This window comes from Salmo salar, chromosome 25 (assembly GCF_965601325.2).
Source record: "Salmo salar chromosome 25, fSalSal1, whole genome shotgun sequence".
In the NCBI taxonomy this organism is placed as follows: domain Eukaryota; kingdom Metazoa; phylum Chordata; class Actinopteri; order Salmoniformes; family Salmonidae; genus Salmo; species Salmo salar.
In genome coordinates, this window is record NC_138315.1 from 20131774 (window position 1) to 20152419 (window position 20646).

Genomic DNA, 20646 nt, shown 5'->3' on the forward strand with positions numbered 1-20646 from the left:
TACATCCACACGGACACATCTCCAATTGACACAAATTATGTCAATTAGCCTATCAGAAGCTTCTAAAGCCATGACATCATTTTCTGGAATTTTCTAAGCTGTTAAAAGGCACAGTGAATGTAGTGTATATGAAATTCTGACCCACTGGAATTGTGATACAGTGAATTATAAGTGAAATAATCTGTCTAAATAATTGTTGGAAAAATTACTTGTGTCATGCACAAAGTAGATGTCCTAACCGACTTGTCAAAACTATAGTTTGTTAACAAGAAATGTGTGGAGTGCTTGAAAAACAAGTTAATGACTCCAACGTGTATGTAAACTTCTGACTTCAACTGTATATACCCTCCCAAAATGATCATAATATCGTCTTTGTATCTCAAAATCATTGCAACGTGGTTAACCATAATCTACATTTTTCAAATCTAAAAAGATACAACTCTACCAGAGTGCCCTTAGATCATTTGAAAAGGCTGCACTTGACTGTTGCACTTGAATCATTCCCACTGTGAATTGCTAGGCCCCCTATGCTATGAAACCACACACTATTGCAGAGACTTTGATATTACTGGCTGCAATTGATATGGTGAAAACAATGTGTGGGGTGGGAGAAGTACAGAAACTCATATCAATACCTTTGTCAGATAACACTTCTAAATTAAGAAATTAAGCTATTGCTAGCAATCAAGAGAAAACTCTGACTGAATGACTCAAACTCCCCAGCTTATGCTCTCCAAATGTACGTTAGCTGTGAGGGCCGAGATGTACAAAAATCAATTCATGGATGTCGGGGATGCTGTTCACGAGGACATATTGTTCCGTCCCACGACTCCCGAGCAAGAAACGGCACAGGGGATGTTCAGTGTGCTGAGTGGCTATATTGACGAAAAACAGATTCCATGGGATCGAATGGTGGGCTTTTGCACAGATGGGGCTCCATCTACTGCGGGAAGGCAGGCGATCCTCTGCACTCTAGTTATGAATGTGTCTCCCTCTGCCATATGGAAGCATTGTATGATACACCGAGATAAACTGGCAGCAAGAGAGCTGAGCACAGAACTGAGATATACTGCAGCAGGTAACTTCAATGGTAAACTACATCAAACCATATCCACTGCACGCAGGCCTGTTCACAAAACTATGTGATATGGGATCAGAGCATGACAATGTTCTATTTCACACTGAGGATTGGTGGTTAGCAAGGGGGAGGGTTGACATTTTTTTCACATTGACAGAGGAAGTTCTGTCATTCACAATGGATGTAAAAAAAAAAAAGAAAAAAAAGACGACTTTCTGTGTAAAGTAAAAGAAAATGTCTCCTTGCCTATGCAATAGACATCTTTGGGAAACTGAACGCAAGCATGCTGGGGAAATAAAAAACATTCTACAGATGCGTAACCGCATCAGTGGATTCTGAGGAAAGAGTTCTTATTGGAAAGTCTTACTTATTGGAGAGTCTTACAAAAGCGAACCATGCCCCCTTCCCACAGCTGAGCATGTTTCTAACAGAACACAGCATCAGTAAGTGAACTGGGAACTCAGCAATCTCAGACTTCTGACTTCAGTGCATTAAGGACAACTGGGAACTAGGGAAAAAAACGAGCTCTGACTGGGAAAAATCCTTTTGAACGGTCATCCAACTCGGAATTCCAACTCGGGCCTCTTTCTAGAGCTCCAACATTCCGACCTGAAGATCACTGACGTCATGATTTGACCTCTAATTTTTCAAAGTTCCCAGTTATCTTGAAAGCACCATAAAACTCATAGTACCCTTCGCCAGCTCAAATCTGTGTGAAGCTGGATTGAGTGCTCTCGTTTGCATTAAAACCAAAAATCGATCCAGGTTGGATGTGACAGCAGAGATGAGGTGCACACTGTCGACTACGACTCCTGACTTTGAGAAGCTCCGACGCGACATGCATCAAGCACACCCATCTCATTAGTGGTGGTGAGATAACACATTATGTCAGACTCATTTGCAATTGACTGTCATAGCCCCACACTCAAAGTATGTGATGGTGAGTTAAGACAATCAGAATGTTAGAAATGTTTTTCAATTGACTGCAATAGCCCCAAATAAAAATAAAAAGTTAACATAGGCGCGCGCTACCCTCTGTAGCGTCTTGCGGTCGGATGCCAAGCAGTTGTCATACCAAGCGGTGGCGTAGCCAGTCAAGATGCTCTCAATAGCGCAGCTGTAGAACGTTTTGAGGATCTGAGGGGCCATGCTCAATCTTTTCAGCCTCTTGAGTGGGGAAGAGGCGTTATCGTGCCCTCTTCACGACTGTGTTGATGTGTGTGGACCATGATAGATCCTTAGTGATGTGGATACGAGGAACTTGAAGCTCTCAACCCGCTCCACTACTGCCCTGTCGTTGTGAATGGGGGCGTGCTTGGCCCTCCATTTCCTATCGTTTTCCATTTCCTTTGTCTAGCTGACGGTGAGGGAGAGGTTGTTGTCCTCGCACCACCCTGCCAGGTCTCTGATGACCTCCTTGTAGGCCAGGGGTTCTCAAACTTGTTTAGCCCATGACCCATTTTGATATATGAAAATTCTCACGACCCCAACCATGTGAAAGAAAATTGTCATTAAGAGCCTACGGTTGAGGTCACGAGAGTTTGGGAACCCGTGGCCTTTTAGGAGGTTGTCAGAGACCTGGCAGGGTGGTGCGAGGACAACAAACTCTCCCTCAAACGTGTTATTACTTTTCTATTATTTTCTTTCTCTCTGCATTGTTGGGAAGGGCCCGTAAGGAAGCATTTCACTGTTAGCCTACGTCTGTTGTTTACGAAGCAGGTGATGAATAAAATGTTATTTGATTTGAGAGGACAAAAGAACAACAGAGGGGATGGAGGAGTAGTGGCATGGAGGGTTGGTTAAAATGTGCCTGCTGGTTTCATCAAGAGTAGGGCTGGAGAGAATCTACAGGGAAGTTAAGAGCACTGTCTGAAAACCGAATCGATAACACTTAAGCTATTCATGGTTTCGATTGGTCTCACTTGCAAAAGAGATTTTATCTCAATAGAAATAGACCTGCATAGAAATAGATAGGTTTGAAGTAGTTGGATTGATTTCATTTAACTCCATAGGTATTTTTGTATCTCTGCAGATCTATCTGGCCCTACTGGTTGACATTAAATTACTTCTGGTAGCGCTACGGTGCTTGCAATGTCAGGAATGTATGCATGCCTAAGTCGCTTTAGATAAGTGTCTGCTAAATGGAATATATTCTTAATATTTCAGGGCGTGCTGCTTTTGTCCTACTGTACCTCTCCAGATCCTCTGTGTTGTCGCCCTGCTCTGCCTTCCCGATGCCAAACTTGGCCTTCAGAGAGCGGGAGCGGGCAATGACCGTCTCCACCGCTATCAACTGGGTAATCACGTCCTGTTGGAGGAGACAGACACATAGACACAGTACTAGGGTGGATGAATTGGGGGTAGAAAAAAAGGTATACTGTAGCTACTTTGCAGTCCAACCAATGGGTTAGAGGTAGAGGTTAGGGATTAGAGACTGGTAGGGAGAGATCGTCAATCTTGCCAGGTCTCCCTTGAAAAACAGGATTTCTCCTGGTAAGATAAAGGCTAGATGAAAAAAAATGTTGTTTCCAGTCACCTCTAGTTTCTTGTAGTCTGGGCTGGGGTGGCGCAGCAGCTTGCTGGCATGAGAGGTGGCCTGCTGGATGGCCTTTCTAGCAGATAGGATGTCCTCTACTGACTCTGTATGGGAGAGAAGAGAGGAAGTTGGTGAGATATGAGAGAGAGATAGATAAAGAGATCAGAGAGCAACAGGACCCTGCAGTCACTAACCCTCCTCCTTCTCCTTGAGGATGGCAGCATGGAGGATGCAGGGCAGGAGATGACGGGTCAGGTCTGCTGGCTTCTGTACCGCCAAGTAGTGCAGCACCTGGGGGTAGGAGAAGAATATCAAAAGCAAATTCTCTCTCTCCATCTCCCTCTCTCTCTCTTACAGCAATTATGATTCCAGAGGTTGTCAGGGACCCGGCAAGGTACTTGACATTTCCAAAGGCATTGTTCTTTTACAAAACTGGTTCATCGGCTTCTTTTGACTTATGGAGGGTGCCTGCCGCATAAACGCAATTGTGTTGGCGAGAGGCAGCGTTGCATTTTAATGACCCTCCTCTTTATACAACACAGGGTCATTCGTTATGTTGAGTGAGTCGGTGATGAGATTCCAGGAGCTCAATCTGATTTGGTATCCCTTAATAACGCACAACCCTTCAGGCTCTCGTGCACAGGGAGAGAACAGGGATAGAAGGAAAGGCACAGTACAGCGCTCTTAAGTTGTCGCAGAGTGACCTTGTGGCGATGATCTTGACTGCAATCAGAGGACTGTGGAATATAGAAGCACACCTGTCATCTACCTACTTAAGAGGACACCTTACTGGAGCAGGAAGAAAAAAGGAAAGAAATAAATATATAAATCAGCAGTAAATTAATTCCAAACTAAATTGTGCACCTGGAATTTCCCCAAAAGAGCCGGCTGGCTGGCGGCAGCCATACGGATGAAGGACGCGGCGCTATAGGCTAGATGACCGACCTTCAAGGCCCGGCAAGGTTCCCCTGAACTCAGTTTAAACTCTCAGGGAGGGGACCCATGGCAGGGAGGGGAGGGACACCTTGTGTGTGTGTGTGTGTGTGTGTGTGTGTGTGTGTGTGTGTGTGTGTGTGTGTGTGTCTCGTAGCAGGGACACCTTGTGTTCTGACCTACTTCCTAATTCTAGCAGCGCTGCATGGTGATTGGCTGAAACAGGGACAAACAGAGAGGCAGAGTGTGTAGTGAACCTGGCAGTGTTTAGTCCTCTGGGCTGGCAGCAATGAGCTGCAGAACAGGTGGAGGTGCCATTCACTGAGTCTCAGTCTAGCAGTTCAAAGGAGAGGCCTTTTGAACGGCTACTTATATTAAATCAGTCAGTGAATCACAATGCAAAATGTCTCTGGGTAAAACTTGTTCTTTGGCACAACTTATCCTCCCCAAATCCTAACCTTGAGGGAAAACCCCAAACTGAGCTTATCCTCCCTTTAAGTTTTTCCTGGTCTGGTAACCAAAAACTCTGGAACCAATATGGTATGGTGTGATTAATCAGTTGTAAAAAGGTTTAATATGGGCTCTGATGGGACCAGAGTATTTCTAAATCAGGTCACATGGTTTTAAAAACTCCTGGCCTTTGGGAGGATGAAAACCATGTCAAACTGCAGCAACCTTTATATTTTAAAGCTAGACTAAAGGGGTTCATCTACACATACACCGAGATGCCAGAATTATTGGACAATAGAACTCACAGGGCTGAGCTTGCTTCATGCAGGTCTGCTTTACGCAGGTCTGCATCGTGTAGGCCTGCACTATGCAACTATAGGCCTAATAGAAATAAAAGACCTCACAGTCTATGAGTTTATTGATTCATTCCAGTTAATAATGTTGAATTGAAAAAGTCTAGGTTTCCTTTTCACCCAAAGTTTGAATATAAACTAAATTGGATCCCATTCACATTTTTTCAAAAACAAAAAAATGAGCTAGCTATAAATACACAACGTTACCTCTTCATTTACCCTGGCCAGAGGGATAGGGTGTAGTAGATTGTATGCAGCTGTTAGGATTCCACAGTTGATCAGACTACATTTTTTTTTTAAATTATGGCGGCCCTGCAATGCACAATACAATTCTTAAAGCTCAGTACCTTCTCAGCCTCCTTGGTGTCGTCAAACAGGCGTCTCTGTCTGCGAGCGGGGGTAGTCTTGGCTGTGGCCCACGCCTCCATCCACATGTTTCCCGGGATCTTCATCCTGGCACTCAAGTCACCCCTGACCACCGTGTCCCCGTTCTCGTCCACCACCTCCTCCTCAACGTAGTCCCTGGGTGAGTACCACCTCACAAAGTCCTCCAGGGTACAGCCAGGGTTCGCTGCCTAATGGACACGGACAGACACAGGCTTGTTGCAGTCACCGTCATAGCCAAGTCATGTTCTCAAACCCCACAGATGTTCAAGGTTTTCAACTATATTATAATCTTCCAAAACATAAATACACACACAGAGAAATCATAAGCCTTCTAAAAAAAAACCTGGCAATAGTAGCAGAAAACACACATACATCTGGCTGATGTCATCACCACCACTAGCGCTTCAGCTCCACTCCAGAGAGGTGCTCGCTGTCTGTGAGCTCATGACTCAGAGACAGGTGATGATTCAGGTGCTGGAGACAGCATCAGTCTGTTAATGGCCCTCAGAGGGAATGAGTCTGAATCAGAGTACCTGCTGCTGTGAAATAAATCAATGTCTCACTGTTTCCCTGCTTCCTCTGGAAACCAACCGACTGACCAACTGAACAAGAAGAACTTTTGTGTGACCTTTCGCTGATGTGCGTTAGTGAGTTTCAACACAGTAATTTCTCTCCTTCATTCACACTCCATAATTAATTAGAAGCCTGCCTTACTTCATTTCCTCTATTTTTTTCCCCCCTGTGGTAAGTTTCATAGCGAGGAGACAGCTCCATTTCAGTGCAGCGGCAGTAGATGGATTGATGAGAAAAAGGATAAAGCGTGAATAACTGAGACAGGATCCCCTCCGTAGCCTGGGGGTCCAGGGCAGGACAGGAGGCTTCTCCTCTACTGCAGTCCCCCTAAAGAAGAAGTGTGTGTGTGTGTGTGACGTGTATTTGTGTGTGTGTGTGCATGCCGGCATTCGTGCGTGTGACATATTCAGGTGAGGAGGGGGCTGGTTACGTAGTGCTTGGCTGTCATATTCCTATGTCCCTACCATTCATCAGTGGTCCATCCTTGGCATTGCGCCCGCAGGGACCGGGATAATTAAAGCTAAAATGCCAGATAATGCTTGGCTAAGCACAATTACATACAGAGCAGGTCGGCCCGGCCCATGAAACATTTTGAGGCCATTCTAACTCAACTAAGGGCCCCATTTACCGCTCTGGCTGAATACACAACATTCTTCTTCCTCTAGTTTATAACCCATCTCCCTCCTCCTCACGTCAGCCGTTGTCGGAGCTCAGAAAGAACAGAAGAAGAAGAGGTCGAGAACATTACAACTAACTCCAAAGTAGAGCATTTAGTGGGCCAGCTAAAAACAGACCGGGGCAATGCAACAGAAAGTTGCAACTGTGCCCCCTGAAAGAACACCATTTGTCAACGTTTGTTACTGTTGGGAACAAAGGGGTCGAGCCGGAAGTCCCATCAGAGAAGTTTAAAGATAATGACTTGAAGTTCTGAACCTCTTGAATCCAACAGCTTGGAGTTGGCAGGTGTGGCTGCATTCTACTCAGCAGAAAAATGGGGTACGTTTCACTGTATTCATTGCACAATAAGGTGACCATAGAGATTACTGAAGCTTTCTTTAGCCTGAGTCCATTCTTTTTTTTAAAGGGACAACTATTAAATGTAACTTGATGAAATGAATGACACACAGTAGGATTGTAAAGAGCGGCTTTGTAGATTTGTCTGCATGATGAAGGAAATTGACATGAATCATCAAAAGCATTTGTGTGTTCAATCTTCTATCAACTAAATACTTTTACTGACATAACATCAACGACTAGTATTCAATAATTCAACACGACGGAGGCTTATTTTCTAAATGGAAATATTTTGAAGCACTAAAACAGAAATCTATCCAGTATATCAGCTCTCGAAGACCTCTTCAACTGTCCAAATCCACAACCCTCACGCTTTCTAATAAGAAAGAAGTCTTTCATTGATATTAATAACACAATTAGCATGCCCTCCACTATGCCACCGTGTGAGACAAGGGAGGCAGAGAGACTGAGAATCAAATCAAACGCCCCCAGTCTGACACATTGACTGACTGAGAGGACGGAGAGCACTAATAGGCTCCTGTGCCACTCAACCAGTCTGGGTGTCAGTGAGAGTGCCTCTCTCTGTTTGTGTGTGCCAGCATTAATTAATTAATTTTTATATATCTATCTCTCTCTCTCTCTCTCTCTCAGGGTGCGGTGTGTCCCCTCACCTTAAAAGACTCCATGTCTGAGAGCAGACAGGCACTCTGCATGCGGGCGCGGAGGTGGGCACCCTCGGCTGACGTGCCCAGTTTGGCCAATACCTCCGACTGCTCCTCCAGAAGGTCTTCTGTCATGGGTGCTGGCTCCTGGGGAGGAGGACACTCAGGGTTTCTGTGTTTTAGTGGTTTTACTGTGTGCATGAAGAAGCGTGTGTGTGTGGGTTGGTTTTCCGACACACACAGAAACCAGAAACTGACCCCTAAAGTTGATCCATAAGGTCTGTATCTTACAGTACTTACTAGTGCGAGAGACATGCTGCAGTGACACAAGGTTTGGCCCGGTCATTCACTCTGAGCAGAACAGAGGAGACAGCTCGTCATGTTCATTAGCAACCTGTGGAACAATGGAACACTTGGGGCACCTACAACCCCATGCCAAAACACCTACAACGCCCTGCCAATCTCCCATCAGCCCCAGCTAATGAACACTGGTTCTGTCTTGTAGAGCAATGTCCACAGTCCTGTCTAGTGTCCAAGTTGCTGAAGGGCAACTGAACACTGCATAATGTTCGCTAAGGTCGGACTCGGATCCACCACTGGCAAAGTCAGTCATGATCAATGGCCAATCAGGTGCATAACCATTTTAGTTATGCACCTATTTCAATGAGCAAGAAAGATTGATTACATGTAGAGGTAGGTGGTGGTTGGCCAAACTCCACTTGCTTGATGAGTAACCGTGCTTGAGACTCTGGAACTTGAGTTAGTCCTCTGAGCTAAAGCCCTGGCTAACATTGTCTTGAGTAACACAGATTACCCAGTTTTAATACCGAGTAGGTTTGTTATGTACAAAATAATCACGATTGTTCAGATAAAGCTGCTAAAGAAAAGTTCCTAATTTCATAGAATCCTAAATGTGCTCCTTGGCTTGTAATAACTCCCTAATAGCCATTACTTAAACATTCTATAACCTGCTTTAATTGGCCATTCCTGCCTTTTTCATTGCTGCCATTATGCAACTGTTTTCCAGCACAAAGCAGGCTTATATAACAATGGGCTCGATACAACACCCAAAGGACTTCTCAGCGGAAGTAGCCCAATGTAAGGCTGCTGTACCTACCTTTTTAAACAACGACCGCATACCTCTAAATGCAAAAGGCCACACCATGCAATCATGAATGGAAATGGGGTGGGGGGGGGGGGGGGTGCAGAATCCAACTGTGCCTTTCTTTCTTTACCATCACAGCCTCTAATGCATTCTACCCAGTAGGCTCAGACTGACTAATGCACAGTCGGGTCTGGGAGAAAGAAAAGACTAAAAGCCTGTCCCCTCCTGAGCAACTTTCTAATGAAATAAAGAAAGACCTGAGTCAGAGGGGACCATTAGCTGCGGCTCTTGAGAGACCCGCGTCCTAAATTGCACCCCATCCCCATATATAGTGCACTACTTTTGACCAGAGCACTATGGGCCTTGCCCCTTGTCAAAAGTAGTGCACCATATACAGTATAGTATGCTATTTAGGACGCAACCAGAGTGTGGAGAATACAAACAGGGCAGACAGGAGCGGCGATCAAAAAACACTTTACCCAGACTAATTAAAACTAGGGAAGGAAGGTGAGAATGCCGAGCAGAGCATGAGTAGTAGTGGAGCAGAGGCATCCACCTCATTACAAATAGTGGCAATGCCATGAATCTAAAACACCCATCTCTGCCTACCTCTGTCCCCCCTCCTTCTACCCTGCCCCTGCTGTTTAAAAGTTCGACAGAGAGGGAGAAAGAGAAAAGAGGGAGTGCGGGAGAGAAAGAGAGCGCGAGCGAGAGATTGACAGGGGTGTCAGAGAGGAAATGGTTGAAAGGTAATAGAAAGAAAAAAAAAACAGACAGGTGAGTAGAGATGGAGACAACAGATCCAGACAGAGACAGAGCAGCACAGATGAGCAAACAGACGTACAGATAATCGATGGATGTAGGAAGAGAAAGAGAACGAGAGAACATGTCATTGAGAGGACAGACAGCGGGAGAAAGAGAGAGAGGAAATGGAAAAGGACTGAGGGGTAGTGGGAGTGATATATGAGAGACAGAGACACAAAAGTTTGGAGAATGGTGTGTAGATAAAGAGGGAGAGAGATAGAAAAGCGCAGACAGAGAAAAGACAAGTGCAAAAATCCCTGCATGATACACCGAGACAGCCAGAGACTGAGGCCATGTCTAGACTTGACAGTTAATGAATGCAGTTTTTGTATTCTTTACGGATACATCATGCATCTACATTTAAAATGTATCCAGTCAGTGTTGCCAATTTAGCGACTTTGTCAATATATTTAGCCAGTTTTCAGACCCCCTCCAGTGACTTTATTGGTAAGTGGATAGCGCCAAATTCAGCTACTTTTCAGGCTGCTTTTGGGGAGTTTCGATACCGAGGATTACTCCGATTTTAATAGCATTTTGCGACTTTCCCCACTCAATTCTGCCACAAACTTGAGTGGGAGAAGCTGTCTGTGCAACAGAAGTCACTGCAACGGTTCAGAGACAGGCAGAGAAGCACAAGGGGAGGGGGTGCAAGGTAAATTAGTCCACATTTTGTCAGGATTTTCCACACTATATTCAAATGCCAGTATGTAGTCTTCAAACGGTGGAATAGGCTAAATATTATAACACAACTTAATGGTAGTAGCTAACTACTGTAGCTAACAAGACAGGTAACCTCTGTGGCTAGCCAGCAAGCAAAGCTAAAGGGATTGCAAACGGGTTAGAATAACTCTAGAAATAGTTGCTAGCTGGCTAGCATTCATGAGGCCAGCAAACACGTTCCTCACACGCTAGGAATGCATTTCCGCAAATGTTATAATGAAAAGGTGCCGCTCTTTCCCTAAACCCAAGTGTTCTGGACTCTGTATACACCAGGGATCATCACTGAGATTCAGCCGCGAGACAATTTTTTCTTGAGCGGATGGTCGAGGGGCCGGAACATGAATACAAATAATTTGTAGACTGCAAATTGACCGCAAGCAGCCCAAACATATGTTTAACTAAAACATAATCATGTCAAACCTTACATTTGTATACGATCACGTCTTGTCTCTATTATGCGTGGGAATACTTGGGAACAGATTTCTTCAATTAAAATCCCTTGGAGCTGATTTCCTGGGGACTTTTACAATATTTTATGTCCAACAATGAAAATTCCACACCCAATTATTATTATAAACATCTTGAGGGAAAATGGCTCGATAAGGTGGTCAGCCAGATCTGAACACAATCAGACCACAATGCAACTTCAGTGCGTCTAGACCTGATCTTCGATCTTCGTATTCCGATAGCAGAAGTCAAATGTAAGTGTCAATTGTAGACACGGCCTGAGACTGTGTGTGTTAGCAGACAGAAGCTGTGTGAAAACGTTGGGGCCCATCTAGAAGTGCTGACACTAGTTTATTTTACACTCACACACTCCATCCATCTCTCCCTCCACGCAGCACACAGTCGTTCCACTCTCTTAACACGGCAAGGCGTCCGTCCTCGCCCACCATCTGCAGCATGTGCTGTGTGTGTCCGCGTACTGGGTCTGTGTGTCGTCTTTGTGTGCGTGCACCGTGTATATGTCCGTGTACTGTGTGTGTGTGTGTGTGTGTGTGTCTCTCGTCTTTGTGTGCGTGTGCGTGTTATGCATTTGTGGATAGATAGCAGCTTCAGACAGGCCGGGCCACTATCTCCCTTCCTGCGTCTCACCTCCTAGTGTTAATCATTGAACAGTGTCAGCCTGAGCCTTGTGCATTAATTAACTCTACTATTCATCCCAGTCTATAATTGATGAGGGGTAGAGGAGCTACTCATCTCTCCAGGCTAGCTCTGGGCTCACACACATAGCAGGGAATGTAGAGGGAGGGAGGTAACACTATCAGAGAGACTCATAGCATAGAGCACATGTGCCAAACTCGTTCCACGGAGGGCCAACGGTCTGCGGGTTTTTCGCTCGTCCCTTGTACTTTATTGATGAATTAAGGTCACTAATTAGTAAGGAGTGCCCCTTACCTGGTTGACTAGGGCTTAATTGAAAGGAAAAACCATAAACCAGCTGACACTAGGCCCCCCATGGAATGAGTTTGACACCCCTGGCATAGAGGCTGATCACCAAATGGAAGAGGATATAGCCAATTATAACAAGATGTATTGTAGTATCTACCTGCCCCCAAATGCCTTCTACAATAACAGGCTGAGCACAGCCTTTGTTGAGCTGATTCTGTCAGGCTAAGTTCCACATCATGCTGCTCTTGGCTTTTACCATACTTATTAAGATGAACCGACAGACATTTAAAGCTAATTATGGGATTTATGTTACAACAATTTCTTAAGTCTGTGATAAGGAATTAGGCACTGTGGTTTGGTCAGGATTTATGGTACCATAGTAACAATGAGTCACAGTATCACTACAATGTAGTACTGAATAGTTCAATGAGTCACAGTATCACTACAATGTAGTACTGAATAGTTCAATGAGTCACAGTATCACTACAATGTAGTAATGAATAGTTCAATGAGTCACAGTATCACTACAATGTAGTAATGAATAGTTCAATGAGTCACAGTATCACTACAATGTAGTAATGAATAGTTAAGAGTTAGTGGTGCATATTGTACAGTACATCTGCCATGGCTGTCTGTCTGTCTGTCTGACCTGTGGCATTGTTAATGACATGGTCAGTATGTGGACATATTGTTCCTAGGAATCATTTTACAATGATATGCACTGAGTATACCAAACATTAGGAAACAATTAAAGGGTGCTTGAAGCCACCTGTCAATCACATGAAGATTGAAATTGCTGTGTGCGCTTGTGTGTCTGACCTGAGTAACAGGGATGTACAGGGGTTCCTGGGAGTTGAGCAGGGTCAACTTCCCGTGGGGGTGGAGCCGACCCTCTGGCTTGGCCACCTTGGCCCCGCCCTTCTCTCCGTCTGTGGACGCAGCCTCCTTCATCTCCTCCGTGTCGCTCAGGCACTCAAAGAACTCGTCCTCGCCCTCGCTGTCACTCCACGAGTCCCACGACTTCCCAGGAGACACCTCTCTGCCCATCTCCGCACTCTCCGGCCCCAGGCGCCCATTCTCAGTCCCGGTCGACCCTGACTTCTTCCTCTCCCTCCCTCTCTCCCTCTCCTTCCCTCCCTCAGCAGTCTTCCTCCCATCATCCCTCGCTCTCTTCCTCTCAATGCAGCAGTTGAGCATCTGGGGGGCAGAGACGGACAAAGAGTGATGAGTGCAGGGAGTCAGGGAAACAGCAGCAGATGGCGAGCTTTTGGGCGGTGTGTGTGTGTGTGTGTGTGTGTGTGTAATTCTATCCGGTATAACCCCATCCCTTTGCCCCTTATCGAGCCATTTCTCATCATCATGTCCCTGTGTGCCCACACTAAAGTCTTCTCTTCCTCCTACACTGAGCTCCAAACGTCTACCTAGTGCAGGCTGCAGCACTTTATTACTATGAATAGAGTCACTTCCTGCTCTAATACTGATGCATGCCTAGCCTAGGGTGTGTGTGTGTGTGTGTGTGAAATAGAGAACAGAGAGAGAGAAAGAGGAAAGAGAGCAGAGAGGTAGAGAGAGAGAGCGAGAGAGCGATACAGAGACAGACTCAGCTTATGAGTCAGGAGCTCCCTGCCCAGCGCAGCCTGGGCACCTCTTCCTCTTATTAAAGTGATTGCAGATAAAGTGGCTCTCTCCGCCTTTCCAGAAAGATATTACCTCTCCTTCCTTCCCTCTCATCCTCGCTCACACTCTCTCCGGACATCTTTATTACCACCTCTCCCTACTTCCTTTTATCGCTTCCTCTCACTCTCCTCAATCCCTCCCTCCCCCAGGTGAGGCGTGGGCAGCTGAATAACAACACTGTTTATGGGTCTGATTCTGTCTGGGGCCTCTGCAGACATCTGGCTGGGCCGTGGGGAGTAGGACTGGCACAACAGTTGACTGGATGACCACAATGCAGCAGCAGGACACATAGAAAAAATTATTAATAGAACAGGCTTGGAACCGCTGCATGGTATTGAAATCATTTCCAAAGTAATGTAGAATGTTCATTCAAATGATGTTCACAGATTCTTTTTTGGGGGGGCTGTTCTATTCATTCTATTTCTATGGCAGCAGTCATAGAAATATACAGTACCAGTCAAAAGTTTGGGCACACCTACTCAATTCCAGGGTTTTTCTTTATTTTTACTATTTTCTATATTGTAAAACAATAGCAAAGACATCAAACTATCAAATAACAAATATGGAATAACGTAACAACCAATAAAGTGTTAAACGTAGCCAAGCTGTCATCAAGGCAAAGGGTGGCTGCTTTGAAGAATCTCAAATAGAAAATATATTTTGATTTGTTGGAACACTTTTTTGGTTACTACATGATTCCATGTGTTATTTCACAGCTTTGATGTCTTCACTCTTATTCAACAATGTAGAAAATAGTACAAAATAAAGAAAAACCCTTGAATGAGTAGGTGTGTCAAAACTTTTGACTGGTTCTATAAGAATATTTTGAAGATAAATACACAACGCAGAGGATGAGAGGACGACAGTACTAAAAACTAAATAGAGTACTAATGGTCAATAGGGAATTGTTAAGGGAAATAGTTGGGTCTCAGTTCAACAGATGTTTAGAATCTGTGGAATGTCAGTCCTGAACTCAGAGCTACGTGTGCTACATTTTCATTGGTCTGTACATTGAGTCTGGAGCAGGATCCTTGTTATTTGGCCATTGGCCTAGTTGTACTGTAAGGACTTCTGATTGGTCAACTCCAGGCTAGGGTGGGGGGTTATAAATGACATCCTGTTACTTTGTTCTGTGGAGAAAAGCTGAGGACAGGGGAATGAACATCTACCTCCCAGCATAACAGCTATGATTTGTCCTTCTCAAATAAATTGTATTTTTTATTTTATTTTCTCCCCCGATTTGCTTTGGGGTTTGTGTTAATGAAGTACAACAACTGCAAACAATACTGTATAGATTTATTTTCTTGCTATTCAAATGGTTATTACGGTGACCGCGGTCATTTGGCAGGTCAATCACTGTCATCCAAAATTCCATGACCGTCACAGCCCTAGGGGGGAGACACTCCTACCTGTCGACTGGCTGGTCGCCTCGCTCGCTCCCCTACCCGTCGCCTCGCTCGCTCCCCTACCCGTCGCCTCGCTCGCTCCCTCTCCCTCTTACCTAACTAGTCACTCACTCACACCCTCTCCATCATAAACTTAAGGCAGAGGCATTATTAGCAACAGTTCTACCTTATTCACCCTATCCTCTCCAGGATAAATTTAGACTCAATTGAGTGAACACTCGGAGGAGAGATGTTCTTACATGCTATCGCTATCAGACTAATATGCAAAACACACAGAAAGATAGAGATCCTGGTGTACAAGTTGCTGCTGCTGCTACCACCATCTTAATCCATCATTCCTAAGCAATTAATTTCTGCAGATAGTTTGCTTTGTGCTGGATTAATGCTTTCATGTAGCTATTGTTTATGTTGGTGTGTGGGGCTTATAGTGGTCTTTATCAAAGACTTTACAGAGAGCTTTGTTGTTGTTGCAGGCCTTAAAGAGAGAAAACTCTGACAAAGCTTTTTTTTAATTAGGACTGAGTAAACAGCCTTAGTAATAATCATAGTGAGGTCTGTATGTATACAGTTGATAGACTGGGCTAGTCACCTGGAGTTTCTGGTGCAGGAGACAGCAGCGAAGGTCTGGAGGACCACTGGCCAGTCTGAAATAAAAGACAGGGAAGGGGATAATTCAGTATACAGTCACAGTGTATACCCTCAACATCATTATTGATGGGATTCCGGTTTGGGTTCAATACAATTTGATGAGGGTTCAATCCAATTTCGATTTCTATTCCCTCTGTAATCAAGTGCAGTGTTTCCCCCAGGATTTTTTTCAACAGCGGTGGGAAAGGTAGCGGGAGGGGTGGGGGGGCTCTTCGCTGCGGGGGTTCAGGCGCATGCCCCCGGTGATTTTTTTGTAGAACGACTTTGAGAAGGTGACAAAAAACAACAACATTTGACACCAAAATGCATGAAAATTAAATGATGTTGACACCATTTAAATATAACTGATGGGAGCCAGTGCACTGTAGAGATATGAGCAAGCGGTGGCTGTGCGCTCGTGGCTCTGAATCGCGCCACTGCTCGCTCTGCTTGCTACAAATATATGATGTAACTTGTTTCTCTGATCTTATAGGGATAGTGTGAGATTTTGGGAATTACCATTTTTTTATGTCTCTGCGTGCAGTTTGAACGAAGTTGAAGGTAGTTTCACAAGCCATTGCTAACTAGCGCAATGACTTGAAGGCTCGGGGAACAGCTAGCACGTTGGTAGTCTACAGGAACAGCTAGCACGTTGGTAGTCTACAGGAACAGCTAGCATGCTAGCTGTTCCCATAGACATGCAGTCATTGCGCTAACGATAGCTAGCAACTTCCTTCAAACTGCATGCAGAGACATAAAAATGGTATCCATGAGTTCATCTGACTCTGGATAAGTAAAGAAATGGCTCAGTTGTCAAAATGTCACACTATCACTTAAAAAAAAAAATTAAAAGCACACCGCTGCTAAATTAATATATAGACTCAGCAAAAAAAGAAACATCCCTTTTTCAGGACCCTGTCTTTCAAAGATAATTCGTAAAAATCCAAATAACTTCAAAGAGCTTCATTGTAAAGGGTTTAAACACTGTTTCCCATGCTTGTTCAACGAACCATAAACAATTAATGAACATGCACCTGTGGAACGGTCGTTAAGACACTAACAGCTTACAGACGGTAGGCAACTAAGGTCACAGCTATAAAAACTTAGGATACTAAAGAAGCCTTTCTACTGACTCTGAAAAACAACAAAAGAAAGATGCCCAGGGTCCCTGCACATCAGCGTGAACGTGCCTTAGGCATGCTGCAAGAAAGCATGAGGACTGCAGATGTGGCCAGGGCAATAAATTGCAATGTCCGTACTGTGAGACGCCTAGTACAGCGCTACAGGGAGACAGGACGGACAGCTGATCGTCCTCGCAGTAGCAGACCACGTGTAACAACACCTGCATAGGATCGGTACATCCGAACATCACACTTGCGGGACAGGTACAGAATGGCAACAACAACTGCCCGAGTTACACCAGGAACGCACAATCCCTCCATCAGTGCTCAGACTGTCCGCAATAGGCTGAGAGAGGCAGGACTGAGGGCTTGTAGGCCTCTTGTAAGGCAGGTCCTTACCAGACATCACTGGCAACAACGTCGCCTATGGACACAAACCCACCATCGCTAGACCAGACAGGACTGGCAAAAAGTGCTCTTCACTGACGAGTCGCGGTTTTGTCTCACCGGGCGGGGAGGGGCGATGGTCGGATTCGTGTTTATCGTTGAAGGAATGAGCGTTACACCGAGGCCTGTACTCTGGAGCGGGATCGATTTGGAGGTGGAGGGTCTGTCATGGTCTGGGGCGGTGTGTCGCAGCATCATCGGACTGAGCTTGTTGTTATTGCAGGCAATCTCAACGCTGTGCGTTACAGGGAAGACATCCTCCTCCCTCATGTGGTACCCTTCCTGCAGGCTCATCCTGACATGACCCTCTAGCATGACAATGCCACCAGCCATACTGCTCGTTCTGTGCGTGATTTCCTGCAAGACAGGAATGTCAGTGTCTGCCATGGCCAGCGAAGAGCCCGGATCTCAATCCCATTGAGCACGTCTGGGACCTGTTGGATCGGAGGGTGAGGGCTAGGGCCATTCCCCCAATAAATGTCCGGGAACTTGCAGGTGCCTTGGTGGAAGAGTGGGGTAACATCTCACAGCAAGAACTGGCAAATCTGGTGCAGTCCATGAGGAGGAGATGCACTGCAGTACTTAATGCAGCTGGTGGCCACGGCAAATACTGACTGTTACTTTTGATTTTGACCCCCCCTTTGTTCAGGGACACATTATTCCATTTCTGTTTATCACATGTCTGTGGAACTTGTTCAGTTTATGTCTCAGTTGTTGAATCTTGTTATGATCATACAAATATTTACACATGTTAAGTTTGCTGGAAATAAACGCAGTTGACAGTGAGGACATTTATTTTTTTGCTGAGTTTAGTTTGTTGCGTAATAAATACGATAATGATCTCACCCGTAGACGAGGTAGTTGTTCTCCCAGCGGTATCTCATCTCCAGGACAAACTCCTGCCAGAGGTGAGCCACCGCCCTGACCCCGCCATGGTAGAAGTTAACCAGACACACACACAGAGCCAGGCGGTATGTCAGACTGTCACTAGGAGCAGACTTCAGCTGGTTGTACAGGTTCTGGAGACGGTTGACAAAGAGAATGCAATCAGGATGCAGTACTACAGAAAATTACACTAATCAATCATGGATTTTCTGAATGTGTAAGTTTGACAATAGAAAATTGTATTTGTGAGTTTCGTTCAGTAAGGAACAATCTCGTTCACACTGAAAAAAAGACAATGAGTGCTTTTATCAGACAAGTTCAGGTATTTAAATGTTTTTTTGGAATGTCATGCCTACTGAACTGATGTACAATGTCTGTCTGTCAGAACGATAGTGAGATAGAGAGCAGACATACATAGTCGTCAGACTCCTTCTCTTCTGGTTTCCCATCAGTATTCAATTGAGAAGCCTTGCTCTCGCTGTTCTCTGAGGATGACTTGTCTACGGCGGCGTCTGGGAAGAGATACTGAGACACACACAAATATGAGCTTAACCATTCTCTTACATAGGGAACAGCCATTCCATCTCACCCTTTGGACAAATAAAACCCCTCAAGGAAGAATTCTGCTACCAACTGAGAGTCTGGTTTAAATGTTTTATTCACCTCACTGACTCACCACTGAGCCTCTAGGCCAATGGCAATGTGTGTATCCCAAAACGGCACCCTATTCCCTATTCAGTCCACTACTTTTGACCAGGGCCCATAAAGGCCCTTAGGGACTTGCCAATTGAGACTCAAAGTGTCTTCACGGCTGATTAAGAAACTGTTCCACACAGCAGTGCCAGTGGAGCCTGGCTGCAGACTCATCTCTCTCACACACACACCACACACACACAGCCAGTGAGGCAGAGCCACTTGTGTAGTGTGTCAGCCAGACTAAATCCCCATAAGCCTTCAGAGGGCTGCAGTAGACATCTGAGCAGGCTAAACACATGGCCTAGTGAACCCATCAGAGCTGATGCATTGTTTATATGGGGTTTCACTGTGTGTGTGTGTGTGTGTGTGTGTGTGTGTGTGTGTGTGTGTGTGTGTGTGTGTGTGTGTGTGTGCGCGCGCGTGTATGCGTTGCCCCTCTCACCAGCAGTATGGAGTTGAGCACATCGTTGCTGAGCGGTGATTCGTCGACGCGGCGGTGGCGGCGGATGCGTTTGCGGGCGCTGTGCACCATGTTAGAGACAGACAGCTTGGGGATGGGCACGGCCGTGGGCTCTGTCAACTTAGACAGGGCATGGCTGATGTCATCTGTAACGACAGGGGAGGGGAGGGAGACAGAGAGAAATTATACACAGGGAGGGAATGAGGGTGGGCTCTGACAGAGAGAGCATATGCTCCCTTCACATGCACCAGCAAACAAACAAAAATGGAAAGACACAAGCCAAGGGTGCATCTCAATAATCCAAAGTGGCTTCATGTTCTACTCTTCCTTTCCTCCATCAGCACTGAGCTCTGCACAAATCCCCTTTGGGCATACAACATATTGGGAAATGAGAGGGAGTGATGTTAGACTATTGAGACACATCCCAGTAGCCATAGAACACACTAATAGAGAGGGAGTCCTATTACCTTTGCCTTCCTCCTCAACTGGACCCCGTCCCAGGATCTCCTCTGCTGACTCCTTCTTAGAGCACAGCTTGAAGAACTCCGTCAGGAAGTCACCTAGGATGGGCAACATGAGGTTTTATTACATTCAATTCAAAGTTAAATAGCTTTATTGAAGGGTTGGGCAATGTCAACCTTTGTCGTATCGTGCTTAGGTACCCATAAAACATTGTGATATGATGCTCTCTCTACTGGCCACCAAAAAACTTAATCAGCTAAAACAGTGGCGCTAGTGTGAAATTGAATGCAACTGGAAGAACCATGACAAAAGATAATGTTGTTGAAAGCCTGGGCAGAGGCTAAGTGCCGGCAACGGCAAATCTTTTCTAATTTTCCTTTCTGGTGGAGGAGCAGAACAGGTTTGTGTGTGTGTGTGTGTGGCACGTACATGCTGGAGCAGTAACTGTCTGATGAGGAACGGGCTTTGTTACTGTAGTGAGCTAGGTTATAGGCCTACATCACGGGCTGGATAGAAGCAGTCTACCGTCTTCAAAACTGGACAATAATAGCTTTATTTGCATCATAAAATAATAGAACAAACAATATTATTTACTTTTCTTTCCCTCAAAGCTGTGAGTGAGAATAGCCTATGCCTAGACCATAGACTTCCATTCTGGTTATTTTTGAAAGCCACAACTTTAGGACAACACCTTCGTAGGCTACAATATTTGGGAAATAAGCTACTGTTCATCACTTTAACTTGTCTTGAAGCTTTTATGATCGGCCTCGTTGGAGGATAGGTTATTGGCCATTTGGTTTTCAACCTCGCATCATTTCTTTCTTAAAAAGCTTAAACTTGATTTAACTAGTCATTCTA

At 45.2% G+C, this 20646-nt stretch overlaps 1 protein-coding gene across 1 annotated transcript in view; it reads right to left on the bottom strand.

Moving 5' to 3' along the window:
• The window catches only part of rab3gap1 (RAB3 GTPase activating protein subunit 1), a 47225-nt gene that overhangs the window by 11751 nt on the left and 14828 nt on the right, over positions 1 to 20646 (bottom strand). The window contains exons 12-22 of the mRNA XM_014173465.3: positions 19794 to 19886; positions 19309 to 19472; positions 18585 to 18695; positions 18132 to 18304; positions 15680 to 15734; positions 12827 to 13204; positions 7996 to 8133; positions 5698 to 5925; positions 3809 to 3905; positions 3615 to 3718; positions 3271 to 3386 (exon numbers count right to left, since the gene is read on the bottom strand). Of these exons, the coding sequence (XP_014028940.1) occupies positions 3271 to 3386; positions 3615 to 3718; positions 3809 to 3905; positions 5698 to 5925; positions 7996 to 8133; positions 12827 to 13204; positions 15680 to 15734; positions 18132 to 18304; positions 18585 to 18695; positions 19309 to 19472; positions 19794 to 19886 (1657 nt within the window). The remainder of the gene's footprint in view (positions 1 to 3270; positions 3387 to 3614; positions 3719 to 3808; positions 3906 to 5697; positions 5926 to 7995; positions 8134 to 12826; positions 13205 to 15679; positions 15735 to 18131; positions 18305 to 18584; positions 18696 to 19308; positions 19473 to 19793; positions 19887 to 20646) is intronic.